This window comes from Mesoplodon bidens (genome assembly GCF_964165515.1).
Source record: "Mesoplodon bidens genome assembly, chromosome: 4".
Taxonomy (NCBI): domain Eukaryota; kingdom Metazoa; phylum Chordata; class Mammalia; order Artiodactyla; family Ziphiidae; genus Mesoplodon; species Mesoplodon bidens.
In genome coordinates this window covers 13188743-13211113 of record NC_138160.1, presented here as the reverse complement: position 1 = coordinate 13211113, position 22371 = coordinate 13188743, and the positions used below count along the sequence as shown (strand labels likewise).

General features: G+C 46.3%; 1 protein-coding gene across 2 annotated transcripts in view; it reads right to left on the bottom strand.

Annotated features, from left to right (window-relative positions):
• Positions 1-22371, bottom strand: part of OTULIN (OTU deubiquitinase with linear linkage specificity) — a 30046-nt gene that overhangs the window by 5223 nt on the left and 2452 nt on the right. The window contains exons 1-5 of one of the 2 annotated variants that reach the window (XM_081231968.1): positions 21611-21637; positions 16483-16559; positions 11321-11415; positions 7565-7708; positions 2076-2201 (exon numbers count right to left, since the gene is read on the bottom strand). In XM_081231968.1, the coding sequence (XP_081088094.1) occupies positions 2076-2201; positions 7565-7708; positions 11321-11415; positions 16483-16549 (432 nt within the window). In that variant the 5' untranslated portion in view covers positions 16550-16559; positions 21611-21637. Of the gene's footprint in view, positions 1-2075; positions 2202-7564; positions 7709-11320; positions 11416-16482; positions 16560-21610; positions 21638-22371 lie in introns of those variants that run through there. The other variant, XM_081231967.1, reaches the window with a different exon arrangement.

Sequence of the window (22371 nt, the reverse complement as noted above, 5' to 3'; positions counted from 1 at the left end):
TCAAATGAATAAATCCACTCCGGAAATTCTTACCGACTTCTGATTCAGAGTAAAGCTAGAGGGTCGGGTATTCAGCTAACATAAGCAAACTCTTTAAGTGAAAAAGAAAAGCCTATAAACGTGTGCTTTTAAGTTAAAGTGAATGAGGATAGGAGATGCCAACAGAAAACTAATCCTTATGAATAACCAGTAACTACTGCTCCTCCCAAAAGCCATTAAAATTTTAAATACAAGAGTAAGTGTTCATAGTAATGACTGTGCCACCGGACTCGCTCCAGTATTTGGGTTGCAAGCTGGAACGCCTCATAGTTTCCAGAAGGGGACCAAGCTGGCAGGCAAGAACACAGCTCTGGAGTCAGAGAGTCAGGGTGGGGCACAGGCCTTGCCACCGAGCAGCTGGTGGCTTCTGCAGGGCCTCCGTCTCCTCATCTGCAAAGTGAGGAAAACCACAGCAACGATACCCAGGTAGTCATGAGAATTAAACAATATATCAAACTTTTAGTGTGCAGCCTGGCACGTACAAAGTGCTAACGATGCCGGCTCAGAGGCTTTTTTTTTTTGACAAATTGGAATCACTTAAACATTCCCCCGAATGAGGATCTAGTTACGGTAGGCACAGCTAATAAAGCAACCTCACAAGAACTTAAAAGAGTTAAAAAGGAAACTGTCACCAGTGGCTGAGCTGAAGAGCCTTCCTGTTCACTCCCACAGGGCCAGAGCCCTGTGCTCAACCCCCTGCTAACCCAGGGCCGGGGCAGGCGCAGGTCCCCCAGCCCCCTCGAATCCTGTGCTCTCCTCCAACAGGCAACAAGAACAGAGCCCCCTCCCCTTCTCTTGCTCCCATGTCTTCATCACTCGTCTTCCTTCGAAAGTATAGTTTCCAGTACACATTTCGCATATTTGTAAATAAAAACTCGGCTCCAGGAACTCAGGGCCCTGCACTCATTCAACCAAGTATTTACCAAATGCCTATTATGTGTCAGGCTCAATGCCCAGCACCGGCTGTAAAGGAATCGACAGGACAGCCTCTGGTGAGGCTGAAAGTCTCATGGGGGCAGACCACAGTCAAGTGAACAGACCGACAACCGGGGTATGTGCTGGGGGGATCCTGAAAGCCGATGCCTGACACCCCCTGACCGGCCTCCCTCCTCCATCTACAAAGCCTGGAGCAATTAACAGGCCCTCAATCCAGGGTCCCTGGTGAGGAGAGCTTTTAGGCTGTTCAAAGGCCAGCGACCTAGAGGTCTGTGTGGGCCAGTGTGCAAGCAGGATATCGACCCACATAAGGCAGCAGAAAGCCACAGAAGAGGGAGCATTTAATAACCAAAGCACTGGGAATCAGCAGGCCAAGTGCCTCCTCACAATTCTGTTTCAGAAAAACCCTCAGGACAGTTGTCAAAAGACAAGTGACTGGGGTTCCCTGGTGGCGCAGGGGTTGAGAGTCCGCCTGCCGATGCAGGGGACACGGGTTCGTGCCCCGGTCCGGGAAGATCCCATGTGCCGCGGAGCGGCTGGGCCCGTGAGCCATGGCCGCTGAGCCTGCGCGTCCGGAGCCTGTGCTCCGCAACGGGAGAGGCCACAACGGTGAGAGGCCCGCGTACCGCAAAAAAAAAAAAAAAAAAGTTACTAAATCTGCTCCACTGGAAAATCATCATGAAAGAAAACAAGTCTAATAAATATGGACAGAATCTTAAAACATGAACATAATTGGGAAGAATTTAATAAATGTAAATTCGTTATCATTGATCATCCTGTAAGAGATATGGACCAAATGATATCCCTGAAACTTGTCAGAACTTAGAAGAAAAGACTACATTTGTACGGTTTCCTTTAAACAAAGTTAAACGTTGCATTAAACACATCACCTCCTCCTAAAATACACGATGTTGGTATTTCTTCATTTTACAGAACATTTCATAGGAGGAAGTGTTTGTGTTCGTTTAGAATTATTTTGCCTAAAAACCAGCCAAGAGCGTGTGGTAATCCACTAAGTGAAGACTAAGAAGTGGTGTGCTGGGGCCCTCGGGGGCGAGAGCTTTGCACTTATCACAGAAAGGAAACTACACGTTCCAAACCTTCTTCCTCAGTAAGGTGAGGGACTCCTTAATTTTATCAACCAGGGCCTCGCTTTTCCCCTCAAACTTCAGTCCAAGCTTCCACTGCTTGATCCAGCTGTACTTGCTTATGAGTTTCTCTGGTAACTAGAGTATCGAGAAACAGAGAGAGAGAGAATGTTAACATTCCAGAAAGGCCATCACACGATCCAAGCTATAAGAAACGATGAAGCCTACGAGACCTACCTTCATTTCCAGAATTAGTTCCTGCACATCTGTCTGGGTTTAGGGCGGCGGACCTAAATCTGGAAGTCAGGATCTCGGAAAGACCCACCCTGAGGAGGGCTTCTACAGTGAAATGGCAGTTTTGGTTGAGACCCAAAGGCACAATGTACCTGGTTGAGTTCCAGCCGCGGGCAGGAACGTCCCACAGCACTTTGTAAGGGTACGTGAAGGCAGTGTTCACACCAGGTCTTCGCATAAACCACCCAAGCGGCTGCGGGGCTCACTGGTGCCTCCCTACTCCTCCCTAATGCCTGACTCAGGAAGGCGCTTTGGGTCTGTGAGATGGTCCAGGATAGGGTAAAAACCTGTTCCTTTCCTGACTAGGAAAATAAAACCTAACTTCTGCTACTTACACTATCATCAAAGTTTTCATATTAGAAAGAAACAATATGGTATCTAGTTTAACTCATCAGTGTAGTAAGATAAAAAATACAACTGAGGGTAAGAAGCAGGGGTTCAGGGAGCTGTGATGGGCTAGCTGATTAAGGAACTGACAACTGAACGATTGTTTTGCCTGTTTCCTTTTGTTTCCTGGAGCGTTTGCTATTCTGTTTTCCCCTCATCATCAATAGAATTTGGAGTCTGAAAAGCAAGCTGGGACATAACCGGATCGATGTCAGCATGGGAACTCAGACTTTCCCAACAGTCTTGGAGAAATCCATATAATTAGGCCGGGCACAGGCATGTCCCTTCAGTGCTATAAAATGCAGAAAGGAAAAAAGAGTTCACCTCCAAGTCAAAAGATCAGTAGAGAATAATTAATCCCTCCCTAGAACCTGAGCTTGTTTAACAGTTATAATACAGTTTTAAATGAGGCCATGTGTTCAGTTCCCCTGGAATCTAAGGCTCTGAAGACCCTTTCACGAATGGGAACTCCAGTTTTACCTTTTCTTTACAGCAGTCATGTGAAACTAAGGTGGTTTCATCTCTACAAAAAAACAAAACCACAACAGGGATGTAAATTCCTCTTCAGGTGGTTACCACAATGATGGCGTTGATGGGGGAGGGGCTGTGTTCTCGCCTTATGATGATGGCAAATGACCACCCGGCCAAGAGCAGCCCAGCTCTGTGCCCACACTGTCCTACATTTCAGCAACATGTGGGCAGTTCTGTTGCAAACTTTCTATCAGGTTCTCTGGTTTATCAGCAGACTCTAAAATGCCCTCAAGTGGCAATAAGCTGTAATCACAACTGGGCACAGAGAAGTGCAATGAGCAGAAGACACTGGCCACGCGGATGTGAGCTGGGAAACGGGGTGGAGGGAGGCCCAGAAAACATGAGCATCACGTGACACTGCGCATGTACCTAAAAAGCAGGAGCGATACTCGATTACTCAAGAGACCCCAAAGATCTAACGACACAGAGCAAAACCCAAATAAAGGTCCGTTTCCTCATTCCTTCCATGCATGGGCCAAAGTCCTGCTGGAATAATTATCAAGGGCTGTATGTGCTGGGAGCTGTGGAGAGCCTGGAGAAAGCCCAGAACTGAGGTGTGAGAAGAAACTGCGAGGAAAGAATAATGGAGCTGACATTCTGTACTCAGACGGAAAACATGAGTATAGCTTTCAATGCTTTCAGGGGGTCACGACACATACAACACACACACACAGCCATCCTTGTACACTACACACATGGAGACTGGGCTTCTGTTAGGGTAAGGGAGACATAAAGAAGGAACAAAATTAAAAACAAGAAACAATGACGGGAAATACTTAATAAAGCAGACAATTAGCTTAGGTATAATTTCATGGGTGACCGAAATATCAAAACAGCCTGTTGTCTCTAGCAAATGAGCCTGGGCAGTTCAGGAGACCCTAATGATGCTGAAACTGGTTCCCTCCAACCTGCCTGCTGAGGGCAGCCTTTTTACGTCCCCAGAAGTGGTCAGTGCTCCAAGGACTTCTAAAAGCCCCGTGGACACCAGGACATATGACTGTCACTGGATGCAGGGTAGTGGTCAGAAGAGGCCCTTGGCAATTCAGAAAGATCAAGGATCAGGGTAAACTGAGACGGACTTATTTGTCAGATAGTTACTGTGTTTATGACAGTGAGCCTACCCCATTTTAAAGCCCGTAATTTATACCAAGTTGTAACAGCAAGCGTGGCTTAATTAACGTGACAGGATACAAGTTATTCTGATTTAGTAGGAAGATGGGTAGGAAATGGGCACAGAGACTTTCATACCAAAACTCCTGTAAGACCTTCTTGTTCTGTAGAACAGAGTTAAGTATCACCTGATCTGCTTGTCTTAATCACGGGCGTTGACAAATATTAAGACGCTTCCTTATTACAGTTACACAAGTGGTCTCTGGTAACGGAGAGGCCCCACTCGCGGGGCGAGGAGGTCCGGGTACCCCACCACCACGGTGCGCCGCCAGCTTCTGCAGGCCTCGCCACCCGGCGGTACTCGTACTTGGTTCCACCCCGACTTCTTCCAGTCACGCTGCACCGCCCTCTCGTTCACTCAGCGAGACCCCTGTCAGTGGGGACCTTCCGACAGGAGACCAGGCGGAAGGGCCGGCGTGAGAACAGGGATGGAATGTCATCCACAGGAGGCTGCCTGAGACACCTGGGAGGCGGTTAAAAACTAGTCTGGTCAAGTGCGACAACCAAGTCTGTGTACCCCTTCCTGCACTGGTACTTCAAATGAGAAGCATGTGGTGCATCTGTCACCTGCCCAAGACACACAGCGAAACAGACCCTGTCAGGAAAGTGCTCAAATCGAGGGAATCTGCTGGGGCCTGAAAAGTCAACACGGGGACAAGTCTCCTAGTTGGATGAGAGCAAGAAAAGTTTAATAAACTTTCATACTAAACTCACGGACAGGTATGATGTGCTTTTTCTCTCTGACGTGGGCCTCTTGGCATTCGAGAAAGGTAAGATGACAAAAATAATACCACTGTGACCAACTAATTACGCTCCCAAGAGAAAAACTCTACTTGTTGACTGATACATACAGAAAAGGGAAGAAATTAGAAAGAGTACTTGAGAATTTCCGCATGACTCAAATGAAGTCAGGAAAACCACCTTAAAGCCCCCATTGCTCATATACGCAACGTGCTCTATACCGATCAGAAACCAAGCACAACCTACCTAGACTATTTTTAATTTGGCAGATAACCTTACCCAAATGTATCCTGTTAGCAAAATAAAAATTGTGCTTTACTTTCATGGAGCGTATTTTGTATGTTTAATTACGTAGAACACTACTTGCACCAGAGTTCCTTGGAAAGTTAAAAATTCAAATTCATTACATCAATTAAGTCCATAAATCTAAGCAGCCCCTTAAAGTAAAAGACTCAAAGGAAAACAGCCTAAAATTGAGGAGGATTTTGTCACAACCAATAAATAAAGCTATGGTTGTCAAACAAAAGTTAAAGCAAAATACAGTGAGATCACCCATGTCTGCTTCCCAAGCAGTGTCTCATGTCCACAGGCATGCTTTTCACTGACCAACAATTCTGAAATATTTCAGTATTAATATATGTCTAATTTGCAAAGCTAAAAATAGCCTAGTGTATCAATTTCTTTTGCTCCTTTCTCAAAAAAAAAAAACAAGCTAATACTGAGAAATCTGCTTAAGATGACATATCTTTGGGACTTCCCTGGTGGTGCAGTGGTTAAGAATCCGCCTGCCAATGCAGGGGACACGGGTTCAAGCCCTGGTCTGGGAAGATCCCACGTGCCGCAGAGCAACAAAGCCCGTGAGCCACACCTACTGAGCCCGTGAGCCACAACTACTGAAGCCCATGCGCCTAGAGCCCATGCTCAACAAGAGAAGCCACCACAATGAGAAGCCCATGCACCACAGCGAAAAGTAGTCCCCGCTCGCCACCACTAGAGAAAGCCTGCGCGTAGCAACAAAGACCTGATGCCGCCAAAAATAAATAAATAAAATAAATATAAATTTATATAAAAAAAGATGATGTATCTTTGATTAGAAGAAAGTATCTTTCACAGATATCATTTAAATAGTTTATACACACGTGATTTTATACCAGTTTATAAAGTAGATAATCACCTGAGAGACAGGTGGTATCCTCCACCCACTGATCCTGGTTTTGCTCTTTGAGGGTATGTGATACCCCGTCCACCTAACAGACCTCTAATTAGCTTAACTGCCAACCAGTATCCTCTAAGAGTCTTTATTCTAGGCAAATACCCCAGCTCCTTCAACTGTTCCCCAAAGCAGATGAGCCCTGTCGGGCACACTCCCACCTGTACTGAGGGTACGGGCACAGAGCTGCACTCGGTCCTCAAGATGGGATCTGACCAGCCCTGTTCAAGACAGGGCTGTCACTGCCTGTGTTTTAGAAGTGTTCCTTTTAAGACAGGGCTTCCTTATCACTGCAGGCATCACACACCAGTGGGCTCGTGCTGGGCCTGCAATCCATTAAAATCCTGACTATTTCTGCCCCCCTCATAAGCTGCTGCTAAGGCAGATCTCCCACAGCTAGCACTTTGAGTTTTGGTTTGGGGTTTTGTTTTAATACAGGCACAAGATTTCCTATTTTCTTCCAAGTAATGTCATATTGTGAGTTCTGCTCAATCGTGCCTGCCCTCCAAACTCCTTTGGGATATTCTATCATCCAGCCTATCATGACCTCAAGCTGATGTGTGTCGTGGATACACGACACACTGATAATGTGACTTCTTGGGGTGTCACGACCAGGCTGCAGATTTAAAATCTTAAAGAGGGCCAGGCATGGTACGTAGCCCCGGACCCTCACCTCCCCAGGAAGCCTCTCCCAGGCGGACAGCAACCATCTCTCTTCTAGTGTTGCTGCTCTGCTGCCTGCCAAGCCAGTTCTCCTAACACTCTGCAGAGGGTGCTGATTCCTTGAGCTGGAGCTAGAATCACAGAAATCTGCCTCTTAAAACCCCAGCAGGTTCTCAGATAGTGCAATATACAGCCCCCTTGGTAGACTCCAACACTGAAGTCAAACCGCCCTTAGTGCTTTGAACAAACCCTAAACACCTGTTCTCTAATTCAGCTGAAGCACTGAAGAAATTTTATCATCTTCCTCTTCTGGGGAAATATCAATCATTTTTGGTCACTTTGCTATACAAAATCATCTCAGCCACACAAAACTGAATAAACCCACACACACACTGACGTCACACTGCAGACAGTACTAGCACATAGCACAGGGCAGAGAAGGGGACGTCTTTCTCACAAAAGCAACTGGAAACATTGCAGACTCAAACCTGCAGCAGCAGCGTACCAGCGTGAGCTCCGGGTCCTGCAGCCAGGAGGGCAGCGCGGCCGGCTGGCTCATGGCCTGGAAGAGCGTGGCCCTCAGCGCACAGTAATTATCTCCACGGACGCGCCTGATGGAGGTGAATTTCTGAGACACCTCCTCGTAGCCCTGGACAAAAGCATCAGAGAATTCAAAATGGTCATTACTGACTTCAGAGAGTGGGGAGAATTTTATTCCTGTGGAAAAACTGTGCCCCGATCACTAGAAGATCGGAAACAAGACTGGCTGAGTCTTTCATGTAAGATATTTGAATTCTTTTTTTAATTAATCAAAGGAAATTAACAAATGTTAGTACTGTACATGGTATCAGCATATGTAGCAGACGCAACATACTAGCACATATAAAATAATACACCAAGTATTATTAAAACACTAGTCACCCCCAAAGTTGGAGTTATATGCCCCTTAGCAACCGTTGTAACATTCATTTATTAATAACCAACATTCTGAAGGCTTTAATCTGTGTTTAGATTGACCCTAAACTCTTTAATGAAGAGACAGGAAAGAAAAGAGAGATGTACCCAGCTCGTATCTCCACATTAAAAATAATACCCCCGAATCCCAAATTTCCGTGAAATACATAAAAAAACGACATGCTAGGAGGTGCCTGGATAAATTGTTAGACTTTTTCAAAAAGTGGATTTAAGTGTCATTCTTGTTCAGCCTGGAAGTGAAACAAGGAAATGAAAATGCTCAGTGACACGCTCAGTCAACTCAAATACAGCCATCCAAATGGACCACTCTGAGCATGCCCCCCAAAAAGGACACCATAAAATCCCAGCGACCTGGTCCGGGGACCCAGATGACTGAGTTCTCCGCTGGACGCTGCTCGGGCGTCGGCGTCGACTTCGCGGCTTCCCCACCTCACTCGTACCCGACCTCGCGGACCTTTCCCTAGTCCTGTTCTTCCGCAACAATCTCTCGAAACCCTGCTTCCTACCCACATTTACACAAAAGAAGAAGTGTCGCCCTCATGGGGTGGGCACCGTGTAGACAGTCATCCTGTGTCCAGGCACTGGACCCTGTTATTAGTTGTTTTCAAGGTTCAAGTCACAGGATGATGTTCTAAGTGGATATGAAAGTACGTCTTTCCAATAATAAAATTTTGAGAGTTGCATTTTTATTCAGCGGCCCAACCGCTGCAATGTAAGGGCCTGTCAAGCAGCCTCATGCCTGCTGATATGCACATCTTCCCTATGGTGAACCCCTAGTTACCCCAAATACTCACGATGGCTAGTTCAAAAGCAACTGTATCTTTCCAAGTGTGTAAATGAATATCCAAAAGAAAACAATTAAGACAAATAAGGACTAAAAGATAACTGAGATCCAAGCTGTTATCAGGCCCAGAAATGCTCTAATGACTGCCACGGGTCCCGATGGGATGCTTTTCTAACTGATGTGCCTTTGATTATTTGGTCACCGAAGGGTCCAACTATAGGGTCATATCTTTACCTCAAACTGAAATCATAGAGGAATGACTTCAGCATGAGTTCCAAAATATGGAACACTTGGATAACTTAGTAAACATCTTCAATTACAGGCTTTAAGGTGCCAACTGTTAGAAGAGATCCTTTAAAGAGACTGAGATCAAAAACTAAGGTTGCGGGCTTCCCTGGTGGTGCAGTGGTTGAGAGTCCGCCTGTTGATGCAGGGGACACAGGTTCGTGCCCCGGTCCAGGAGGATCTCACATGCTGCGGAGCGGCTGGGCCCGTGAGCCATGGCCGCTGGGCCTGCGCGTCTGGAGCCTGTGCTCTGCAACGGGAGAGGCCGCAGCGGTGAGAGGCCCGCGTACCGCAAAAATAAATAAATAAATAAGGTTGCAAGTCAGTGTAAGCATTTCTGGGGAAGATGAGAAAATACAGTTTAGATACCTGGCCTCAGGTTATCTACTTTGATACAGAGCTGGAGGTTTTTACAAAATCTACGAGTAGCCAATATGCATATTCAGCAGATGGCCACACAAATCTAAACGTTCTTAAGCTCTGGCAGGAACCGAGAGTGCCAGGTATGTCGTGACTGAGCTCTCTAACGAGTGTCTGAGACACAAGCAGTCTACAGTCCAGACTTGCGGGAAACAGGGCTGACACTGGCTCTCAGAGCTTCAAAAGTGGCAGTGACATTCGAGTATGGTCAGCCCATTTCAGGGCAGGCATGGGCAGCTGAGGTGCCTGATGAAAGGGGCACAACATTTTCTACAAAATGAAGCTCTGACGACAAGAACAAATACATTCAAATACTTAACAATTTTAAATACTAAACGGTACAGTTCTAAACAAACAAAAATTTTAGGTCAGTATCCCTAACGGGCCAGAAGTGCATTCAAACTTGTAACGTAAATAATCCCAAGAGAAAAATAAGTAAAGGGTATAATCCATAAGTTACAAGAGGTGGTAGAAGCGTTAGGGTGAAACTGCCATTTCCGTAGCTCGGAGGAAGTCAGATATGGCCATGCCTTGAACAGCCCGGGTGCCGGGGTGCACGTGCGGGGCGCAGTTGTACTGCTGGCCCCCAACTCTGTCAAAAACCCACACGTAACTTTACAGGCAGCCCTCTGCATCTATGCAGCATGTAGTGCTGTAGTCCATATTTAGTGGAAAAATCTGCATAGAAGTAGGCCCAAGCAGCTCAAACCTGTGTTTTTCAAGCGTCAACTGGAGTAGCAACTTCAGTCTACGAAGGAACGCTGGATTCAGGATACATTTGAGGGGGAACCAGTAGGGTGTGCTGCTCAACCTGCTGTGCAGTGGGAGTGGGTCAAGGGGCCTGACTCGAGCAATGACCCAACCCAGTCATAGCCACAGCGGGACCGTGTCATTGGAATCCCTGATGTCCCACAGCCTTGGAAGGACTACCTCAGGGTCACCAATCTATGCAATGGGACTGAAAGGGGGACAGCTCCTGGGATGCCCTAAATCAGGGGTCCCCAACCCCTGGGCCATGGACCGGTACCGGTCTGTGGCCTGTTAGGAACTGGGCCGCAGAGCAGGAGGTGAGCACCGGGCGAGTGAGCAAAGCTTCATCTGTATTTACAGCCGCTCCCCATCGCTCACATTACCGCCTGAGCTCCGCCTCCTGTCAGCATTACGGTGAGTTGTATAATTATGTCATTATGTGTTACGATGTAATAATCATAGAAATAAAGCGCACAATAGATGTAACACGCTTGAATCATCCCGAAACCATCCCCGTCCCGAGTCCGTGGGAAAATCGTCTTACACGAAACCTGTCCCTGGTGCCAAAAAGGTTGGGGACCGCTGCCCTAAATAAAGGAAGTAGTTCCAGATCCCTCTGCTTAGAAGGTACAGGAGAATCCAGGCCCCTAGAACTGGAGGACATGGAAAGAAACCTGAGTGGGGACAGCAGATGTATGACGTCTGCGCCTTTTACCTCACCAGGCCAGAAGGGCAGTGCTCCCAAATGATCCCAAGAGGACAACCAATGGCTGGCCCAACCCTGAACAGCACAGAGCCATTTATGTGTTTTCCAAAGAAATCAAGTTACTGAATAACTGATTATGATTCTATGTTAATACTGTGACTCCCGACAAGTCCCTTATCTTTGGAGCCTGTTTCCTCATCTCTAACGTTAGAACACCAGTAATTACATCGTCTAGTGGCAGTTGTCATAACTAACATCTAAAAATGCAAAAGGACACATTAAATAATTACTTATGATAGACTGTTGGAATGACTCAAAATGCGTGCATCCAGGCATCATACCTTTTTCATACATGTTGCTTTTTGCGTATTTCCCCTCCATTCTTTTTTGCAATAGTCCATGATATCCATTTCAGGAGCTACACTTAATCTGGATTCTGTTAAAGAATAAAAAAAAAGGGGGGTGGGGGGTGGGGAGGGGGAAACAATGAAACAAAGCATCATCAGAATAATGGTACTGCTTTACCTGAGATTTCCTTTCTCGCTCATTGCAGTCCCCCCAAATCCAGAATTCCACCACTGCCTACCACCTGGTCCAGACCTCCAGCACCTCGCTCCTAGGTGACCACCGAGGTCTCCCGGTGGGCCTCCCTGTCACTGCACCCTACCAACCATTCTCCACACGGCAGCCAGAGGGGTGCATTTAAAACATAAGTCAGATGCTACCCCCCACCGCTGGGCTCCCACCACACTCGACGCTACTCCCTCACTACCTACAAGGGCCTCGAGCCCGGGCCGCCCGCTGCCTTTCTGGCCTCAGCTCCCACCTCTCCCCACGCTGACGGTGCCTGCCCTACCTGCGTGGCACCCGCTCCTCACTCCCTGAAGGTCTCTGCTCACCTCCTGACACTGATGCCCGATATCAAAATGCCACATACACCGCTTCACTCTATTCCCCTTACATGGTTTTGCTTTTCTTATTGGCGCTGATCAACACCTGACATATTTTTCTGCACCCTGCCTTCCCCACCCCTACACAGACACACAGACACACAAGACACACACACACACACACACACACGGCAAAACATGAGCCCCCTGAGGGCAGGGGCTTTGTTTTGTTTCTCAGCTGTGCCCTCAGCACCTGTAACCACACAGACCCAGGTGCCCATGAATAATGTTCAAATAAAATACGTAGCAGTCTAAGCTCTGAGAAGATACATCTAATGATTTGTAATTTGTTTTTTACATCCATTATACAAAGAGATAACACCTCTATTACAAAAGTAGATTTAATTGTCTTTATGTCTTTATGTCTTTTACATCCTGCCTTGATCCCAAAGGGCTATAAACTGTTGGTACTCAGCCAGATACTAACGGAGCTCTCAACATTAACTGAACCACAGGCCTTGTCTGACTCTAATAACACATCCCCCCAAATTAAAAAATACAACTTATGATCCAATGATATAGTAAAAAAAACGGCCTTTAAACTTTCCTTGTTTAACGTGTGATGTTTGAGATTTGATTTTGTGGCATATGCACGCACATGCGTATGTCTGTGTGGATGTTCTAGGAAGAAAGAGAGGTAAATTCCCAGGCATCTCTTGACTTCCTTTTTAAAATACTGAAGAAGTAAATGTTAGCAAAGAAACGAGGATATAAACACAGAAGTACCTTACAACATATCTACTCAGGAGGAAGCCGAACACAAAATACAGATGTTATATTCAGCTCAATTCAATAAACACTTACTGCGTGTCTAGCATGTGCCAAGCTTTGAGCTAGGAACGGGGGGTATGAAGACGTTAAAGCCCCAGATTCTGTCCTGAATGTGTTTAGAGACTACTGAAGAAGAAAGGACCACAGGTACTCAGCACGCAGGGTGTGACAGATGAGGGGTGACTGATGCAGGAGCCCAGGAGGAGCCCCTAATCCCTGTTTGCAGTTCAGGTAAACCAATTTTTTTTTTAAACACAAAAATGTAAGAACCGCCTGTTTTAAAAAATCTCATGGTAAATCCTTTCACAATGAAAACAAACCTTTTATACAAAAGGGAAAATAACACATATACAGATAACTGATACATTTATCTGTGGCATAAGTCAGGACTGGCTTAAAGGTGAAACAGACCCCAGAGCATAATACACGGAGACCACAAATACCACCGCTGCAGAGCCAACCCTCAAATACAAACCAGTCATTGTCTGAAGTCAATAAACACTGTTTGAGTGTCTATTTAGTGGAGGGAAGATTTCCCTTTTATCGCCTTCCTACTCACCTCCCCACAAAGCTTGAGGAAGTACAAATGTCCAGAGCTGAGGACGCGTATCGGGGCACGTTCTGCCACAAGGCAGAGCATGCTTCCAGCTCAGGAAGGGCCTCCCGGGAAGAAGGTCCAGCCTTGCCACTCTCCTCACTTGCAGTGCTCTTCCTGTGTGCACCAAGGCAGGACCCGGCCCCTGGTCAGGGAGGCGGGCCACACCTCAGGACGGAGGGGAGGAGGCAGGAGGCTCAGCGGGCTCTGAGGCGGCCCTGCGCTGAATCAGAGGTCCGCGGGGCACAGCTGAGGGTGGAAAAGGGGTGCTCGCAAAGCACTAGCACCAAAATCATACTTTCAGTCCCCTGTTGCTGCCATTCTTTGGGAGGAGGACTCCAACAGCCACTGCATGCCCTCCTCCAGGCTAGAAGCTGGAGACACAGGACAGGCAGCACCTGACCTCAAGCGGTTTAAGGATACAACAGTTCCTTGCTTTGTTTAACTGCATCCAACACAGACTGATTACTGTTCCCAGGAAAGAGCATCTCTAGTGGCAAAAAAACCCCACAAAGACAAACACAGAAAAACACAAGGGGGGAAGATGAAAATCAGAGTGGCAACCAGAAGCCAAAATAACCAAGAGGTTTCTTCCTTAACCACCATGTGGTGACAAAGACAAGGATTCCGACTCTCAGAGGATGGGAAGTTAAAACTGAACCCCTCCAGAACGCTGGGACTCTCAACTGAGAGGCTAGGGCAAGAGTCGCAAACTTTTTCTCTGGTGGGCCAGAGAGTAAGTAACGTAGGCTTTGAGGGTATAAAGTTTTCTCTCACAACTATTCAACTTTACGATGCATGAAAATCACCATGGGTGATGTGTAAACCAAGAAGTTCCAATAAAGCTTTATTTACAAAACCAGGTGCCATGTCAAATTTGGCCAGGGAGCTATAGTTTGCTGACCCCTGGACTAGGTGAAAAAAACCTTTTCACTAACAAAGAGAGAGCATACAAAAACTCTCTGCCTTGGCCTGGGCTCTGACTCGGAGAGAGAGGGAGCCTCTCCTGAGAATTCATAACCACGGGCCGGCTCTCACACAGGGACAGGGTGTGACTTTACACTAGCTGCAAGACCCTGGAAGCTCAAACCCAGAAATTAACCTAACGTGGCCCAAGGCAGGTGACTCCTTGGGTGCCTGGCAGAAACAAGGCCAAATTCTCTCACACTCAAGACAGGCTGCGTAAACTCTACACAGATACACAAAAGCTGAGCTTAGAATTCAAACTCTGAAGAAACAAGAAATAAGGAAAAATAGCAACTGGCATAATTAGGCCTGCCAGGATTTTCAGATAATGGGATTATCAGGCCTGAAAGAGTATGTTCAACATGCTTAAAGGAATAAAAGAAGGAATAAAAACATGAGCAAAGAGCAATACACTATCAAAAAAAGACCAAGCAAATTCAGAGGGAAAATAGAACTTTTCCAAAAAAGAAAGAAAAAGAAAATATTTCCGAAGGAACTGTCCTGAAGGCAACAGAGGCTGAAAGTCAGAAAACATTAAAAGGGTGTGTAACAGAGGGACCTGGATGACTGAATGAAAGCTAGCGAACACCTCATTAGAGCTATGAAAGGAGTAAGTAGAGAGAATAGGAAAAAGGCAATATTCAGAAAGATAGTGGCTGAGAATTCTCCTGAACTGATGAAAACTAGCCATCCTCAGATTCAAAAAGTAAAAAAAAATCCCAAGCAAAATGTTTAAAAGAAAAAAAAAATCCATACTTAAGAAACCTCAAGGAGAAACTGGAGGACACCGAAGACAAAGAGAAGACAAACAAAACACAGATTTCCAAGGATGGGACTGACTGCAGTACTTTCAACTACAACAGAAACCAGAAGACAATGCAATAAAATCATCAAGAAAATTAGAAAAAACAAATAGTCATCTGGGGTTATTCAAGAAAGAAAGTAAAATAAAGAAATTTTTATATGGACGAGAGCTTCCCACCAGAGGCACTTCCACAGGATGTTATTGCGGGAAGGGTCATGAACCCAGGAGGACTGAGATTCAGGGTATAAAGGGATCCATTCTGACCTCAGACTAAAGCTGGACAAGGCCTCAGACAAGGCCCCCTGAAAAGCTAGAGCACCTGCACAGGCCCTCCCTGGGGGGCAGAGGAGAATTCCAACACAGGGCCTGCAGAGGGAGCGAGAAAGCAAGGGGCCCCTGCACGCACAGCAGGAGCAAACCAGGGCTGCAGAAGCACTTTCTCCTCAGGAACATGACTGCTAAGGACTGAATCCGAGGTGAACTGTGTGCAACTGCAGCGGAAGATTCGAGCATCCTCTGAAGGTTATGGGGGACCAGACCAGGACAAATCCCATCTCCCTTGGCTACCACGGTGAAGAGGTCCACCAACTCCTTGTGAGGAAGACTCAAAAATTATCATCGAAGACCCCACTTTGTCTCTTTTGTTCCTAATTACACGTATGGTGCTTTGCTAACCATACGACAAACAGGAGCTAGTTCTTAAACCAGAACACACACGTCGCACGAGTGGTGCACGAGAAAATGCCACCTGTGAACCATCTGTGGCACACCCCCACATCGGAGCATCTTCACTGGGCTCCCGCACGAGGGAGGCACTTCTCCACACACAGCCCCGCCAGCCGTGCCCCCAGCAGAGGCTCACCCTAGCAGCCGTGGGTCCATGGGTCCCGGTGGGGCGAGCAGAGCAGGCACGACTGAGCAGAAGCATGGACACAAGATCATGAAATGACGGGAGAATTAGTGCTCTCAGTCCCATGACCCTTCTTCCTTATCAGTTAATCAAATTCACATGGCCTTCTGCACGCAAAGACCCGGAGAGCCAGATTCTCAGTAAGTCCTTCCACTTGAAATGAAAAATGCCCTTCAAACCCAAACTCTCCCTCTAAGAATATCAGGAAGTCAAGAACTGAGAGAGAGTGGTGTCAAGAGATTAAACAAAGCCTCACGGGTGCAAAAACCATATGAATGTAAAGAATGAAGGGGAAGTATATGTATTAAAACTGTAAAACCTCAGGAAACAGTATTCCCCAAACATACCTCAGCAAAATGAATAATCCAATACAGATAAGACCACACGCACACGCATGTTTCCTAGGAAGTACATCTCAATATTTCATGGAAATGGATATACCGAGGTAACTGCATTTTCTACTATAAACAGTAGGAACTCTATAAAGAAAACAATTCCAAACATACCTGATGACCCTCCTTCATGTATAAGTAATTCTTTCTCCTTTTCTATTTCATCCGCCGCACGATACATGTCCTCCTCGCTGAAATCATACCAAGTTAGACATTTCAAAAATTTGTTGCACTGACATGTTCCCTCTTATCACAACATGCAACTGCTGAAAAAATTTATAAGACACGCAAAGTTTAACTTTTTCACATTACATGATGACAGTCGGATAAAATATGGGTCTTTTATATTAGACTCGTGTTTCTAGCATTCCAATTCAGTTTTTTACTTTAAATGAGACATGTTACACCACTCCACTGGCTGCACAGCTCTGAGGCCGTTTTAAATGTAACGTCTTTAATGCCTCACGTATGTAAGCATCTTAGCGTGCATCTTATCAGTGAAGCCATGCCATGCTGGAGATGGTGCTAATAAAAGTATACAGGACTGCAGGCCAAGTGCCAACTTTAGTATGTCGCAAACAAATTTTACGAGAGCGACTCTAAAAACAAGGATAGGAGATTTACAAGTCCCCGGAGCTACAAAACCTCCCTCAGGCCCCTCCTGGTCCCTGAGGCCCACACGCAAGCAGCCACCCGCCTTCTGCCGAGCACATCCCGGCACCCCGCCTACTTTCACTGGGACTTAGCACAACAGCTCCCAAAAGAGTCTCTAGGCTCCTTCAGTGAGCTAACAAGAACCTACTAAGTCCTGGAAAGGGAGAAGACCCCACTGGGTGCCAGACAAGGATGAAAAACGGGACTTCTGAGTTTTAAGATGCCTCCTTTTCCCCTCAAGATACACCACAACGTGACAATGATGGGAAGGAGAAGTGCCAACTCTATCTTTGCTGAAACCACAAGACACGTGAAAGCCCAAACCGTCCACAAGTGGAAGAACGGGCTGGAAGGGACGGAGGAGAGGGGAAGCCTCGAGGCCAGCGGAGGGGCATGTGCTGAAAGGGAAGACCAGCACACCCTGCAGGGCGCCAGGAAGGCTCAGGAACTGGAGGTGCCTAGTGCTTCAGAGGGCAGAGGAGACACCCAGGGCTGAACACAAGGAAACTGGCTGGTGTACACATCAGGAGAGATCAGATCCCCAATTCCCAGAACTCCCTTCCCATGACAGCACCCCCCCACTCCTCACACAAGACAGGAGGCTCCAGGCACCCTGGACATTGGACACAGGAAGGAGGAGTTACCAAGGAAACAGGTGAGCGACTCGAGAGACGTACTCACACCCTGGATTCCCTCAGCCCCCCAGCTCCGCGTGCATCAGCCCCGCCGGAGGAAAGGGGACCAGGTGAGAGGGAGCAAGAGACAGGAGAAGGGCCGCTGAGACAGACAGGCTGCGCTGGGCACTAACACACCCTCCGCCCCGCTGAAACCCTTCAGTGGCTCCCATATAAGCAAGGAAGTCTACATCTGGACCCGTCCCGCCACTCCAGCTTGTATTCTGCGATTGCCCTACACACACCCAACACTTGTGTCCAAACACCTGACCAACCCTAGCCTACGCTTTCATGCCTGTGATTGGCTCCATCCAGGCCCCCGCACGAATGGCTTACCACCTACCACCTCAGGGCAGATGCCGTGCGGGTGGCCTCGCTGGGGGTGCCATGGCTGGAGTCACCCAGGGTTCAACCACTCCTCACTATAGCCATACGTGTAACCGTGCAACTCAAGTGGCCACACTTCTCACCACCTAAATGTATCCACCTGTAAAAAGGACAGTAAGAGCGCTCACCTCAAGAGACTGCTGTGAAGACAGACGCGTAAATACTCAGCACTCAAAAGCGTTAGCTAGCCTGATTAATTCTCATGCTACATCCATTCGTGTAGAGCAGTGGTAAGATCATTTCTTATTCCTTTTTTCCTTTTCTCCTCTCTACGTAAAGGTGATGGGGCATGTGTGCCTGTCTTTTTTTAACGTTGTGAGGTTGAGGGGACATACTAGGGAAAAGGTACTTTCCATGTGCTCTAACCCCAGTGAGATTTCAAGTAACAGGTGTGATGTCACCCATGGAGCCCGTGCCAGGGTTAAAAGCAAACAGAAACCAAACTCGCAGGGACTATACATCAAATGCTTAAAATAAAAAGTGACTAAATGTGTTAAGGTCTTTTTTCAATAGTTTAATGTTATCTTTTAGCCTCCTTCTTAGCTTTATCAAATAGGAGAGAAATTCTGATCCTATAAAACAGGCATTTAAGTGAATCATTTTCACAGTATCATTATCAGAAGCATGTCTTTGGGGAAGCCACTTCCCTAATCTTGGCCTCAATTTTCCCATCTTCAAAACAAGAAGGCTAGACAAGACCTAAATGATCTACATGGATCCTCTTCCAGTTCTTAGTTCTAACAGACTATGAATCTATTCACACTTCAAGCAAATTCTGTGGCTACGGGTAGGCATATTCGCCTGCACTCTTGTCTCCTTCCTTTCTAACCTACAAAATAACCAAAGTGCAATGGCAACACCAGTGCCCAGAGGAGGTTCTCTAAACAAGCATCCCTCTGCACAGCCGCAAATACAAATTCCGCCAAAGACCAACAGGAAAGGGACGCAAAGAGGTCAACAGGAGAACTAAATGCAAAAGGAAGACAGAGCAGAAAGGGAGATTACTGGTAATAGAAATGCGGTGACTCAAGAGATACAAAAGAAGTAAAGCAGAAATTGAGGCATGGGAGGCCCGGAGTATATTCAAATGACTTAAGCCACACTAGATTTCATTCAGATTCCCTGCACAAATGCTTGCGAACTTCCATGGCCACCAAGGACATGTGGCTAAGGACATTTGCTAACTTGCCAAGGCCACCAGGGAAACTATAATATGGCTTTTAAAAGCCACTGTATCTCCTTGGAGAGAAGATAAGTTAGAGGTTCAAGCAATAAAGCTCAATCAATATGATCAGAAAATAAGACATTTAACAGCCAAAATGAAATATTCATCCAACATAAGGACCATCAACTGGAAAGTGAGAGAGATGTGTGAAAGAAAAGTTAAAATAATTTTATTTAAGAAAATACTTCACTCAATAAACTTCTGCTTTAACTTTTTTAAGTATCAAAATATTAAAGCTGAAAATAACAACGAAAAGAAATTATATTTAAAGTTGGGAATCTGAAATAGCTAGAAGTTTAAATTTTTGTCATGGGAAGGGAAGACAGTGAAACAATGCAAGGAAAGGGGATATTATATGATAAGATAAAATCCTTGATGCTGACCAGTTTCAGAAATTGGGCAATCTTTTGTGTGTGTCAAGTTGGGGTGGGGATGAGGAGTGTCCACCACTTAGTACAAAGAGGCCACTGAAGTCCACAGGCTCAAATGATCACCAGAGCAAAAAGTTTCCTTCTAGAAAACATACCCATCACTAGAAAAGTAGTAAAGAAAAGTAAAAGTCTTGGGCTTCCCTGGTGGCGCAGTGGTTGAGAGTCCGCCTGCCGATGCAGGGGACACGGGTTCGTGCCCCGGTCCGGGAGGATCCCACGTGCCGCGGAGTGGCTGGGCCCGTGAGCCATGGCCGCTGAGCCTGCGCATCCGGAGCCTGTGCTCCGCAACGGGAGAGGCCACAGCAGTGAGAGGCCCGTGTCCGGCAAAAAAAAGAAAAAAAAAAAAAGAAAAAGAAAAGTCTTAAATCTGACTTGATTTCTTGAGGACGCTGGCATGTGAGTCATACTCAAGTACACAGTCGAGTTAAATTTTAAAACCAAAATGCTAATAATTCCTACTTAGAAAATTATTAGTTTAGTACCATAATGTTACTTTAAAGTATTTTCAAGCTCCCATTTTCTCTCAGAGATGAATTATTTTACTCTCAATATTAAGGCAATATACACCATTGAGTAGGTTACATGACATTGTCTACTGAATTATAACCTTCCTCTTGCTCTTTTCAAAGACCTGGATAACAATAAATGTTTGAAAACTTAATTTTAAAATGCTTACTACATGTAGACAAAATTACACTACTCCCCAAAACAAAAGCCATAAACTAAAAACCCAGGGCTCAGTGAAGCAGAAGACATTTCTGTGAAGCCAATTTTTCAACTTCTGATACAAGTAAACACATGATATGAAAAAGTGAACGCTAACATATGTGCAAAGCTAACAAGACAGCACGTTAATCACTCACTGTTATGAGCATCTGCACCAAGCTTCCCTTAGTTATCTAAAAAAGCTCAACTGAGTATGGCTCTGTTCAGCTCTCTGGACTTGAACGCGGCAGTTCGTGCTTAACTTGGCCTGTCCTAGAAGACTAATGGCCCAGGCAGTGTTGCTGAAGTGTCAACCACTGTGACACCACGCACCATCCCACACAGGCACAGGAAAAGCAAAGACCACTCAACCCAGCCTTTCTCCACCTCTTAGCGGTTGTAGAGATGAGTGAACAACACATCAAATGCGGGAAAGTACCGGCACCCAGGCTGAAATTCCACCTCCCATCTGCAAGTGGACTTTCCACGACTGGCTCGGGCTATTCCACGTGACTTCCAGAGGTGCCTGGGGACAACCCAGACACCCTCAACAAGGAGGTTTCTCAGAGGCATCCCAGCTCTGAAGCAGGTTCTACATCCGGCGGGGGGAAGGGGAAGGAGGGAGTCGCTGTTACCCCATCAAAGACAGCCACCCCCCTCCCCGGGGCTGCTAAGGTGGGTGGGAAAACACATTCGCACAAAAGCACATTGAGCAACACCCGAGGACGACGGCGTCACAGTTTGCTGTGCACGGCCCTTCTGAGAATCCACAGCTCTCCTCAGAACCTCAGTCCAGAAAAACGTAAATACACGCACAATTTTGCCTTCCACTTCAGAGGGGTACACAGACACATCATGTTCCCCCCTACACACAGCCAGCCTGTGGACCCCAGATTCAAACCCTGTCCCACCGTCAGACAGACAGAGAAGGACCATGGAGTAGTCTCACTTCTCAGTTCCCTAAGCATGTCTAGCCTGGCCACCAACCATGTCCCAGAACCATCCTGGTCCTCAAGGATTGTAGTACTAGCTTAGCTAAGAGGAAGAAGTGACACAGCCTAAGTTTCAACTGTATGGGTCAGGTGAGCAGGGGATGGAGTACAGGAGACCTGCTGATAGGAGGAGTGAGGACATTTCCAAAAAAAGTCAACTGAATCTGGTCTGACCTAATACTTCCTCAAAAGGGACCCTGAATCATCTTGTGAGCCATCCTTAGGGCTTGTCCAAGGGATGTCAGCCAACCACAGCTCTCAGGTGAACTAAGAAAAAAAGGAAAGGAAGGAAAGGAAGGAAAGAGATTTAGGAAGGAGCTTATCCATATGATTTTTATGTCTTTCTTCCCCACTATTTCACTCCCTTGCAAAACACAGTGAGCTTAGTCACAAGGAATTTGTGTCCTACAGTACAGCCTGTAGGAAATGAGCCATCCCTTCCCCTACCCTTCACTGTACCTCTCAGAGTCACAGCCCAGATGTACAATATAATGGCTACAAAAGTTGGGCTGTGATTTGTCTTCATAATTTCTATCCACTGAATGAATTAAAATGACTCTGCGGGGTATCTCAAAACATCTGCATTTTATGGTGTTTCATATTTCCAGATGCAAATATTTTACTCAATTCCTGTGCAGGTCAAACCTAACTCTCTGGGTGGGAAGAAGGGATTTGGCTCCAATGACAGAACAGCACAAGATTCAAAAACTATTTTAGGACCTAGTTTAGGCATTGCACTATTTATTTATATCTACACTCAACTATTAGGCTGCATATATCATCGTGTAAGAACTGATGTGCACACATTATACTGCAAACTATATAATGGCAATGTTTATATGCTGCAGTACAGTTTCTCTAGCCCTTAAGAAAATATCAGAGTGCAATGAGAAGTAGCCCCACTGCCCATATAATAAACAAGGAAGCCCAGAACG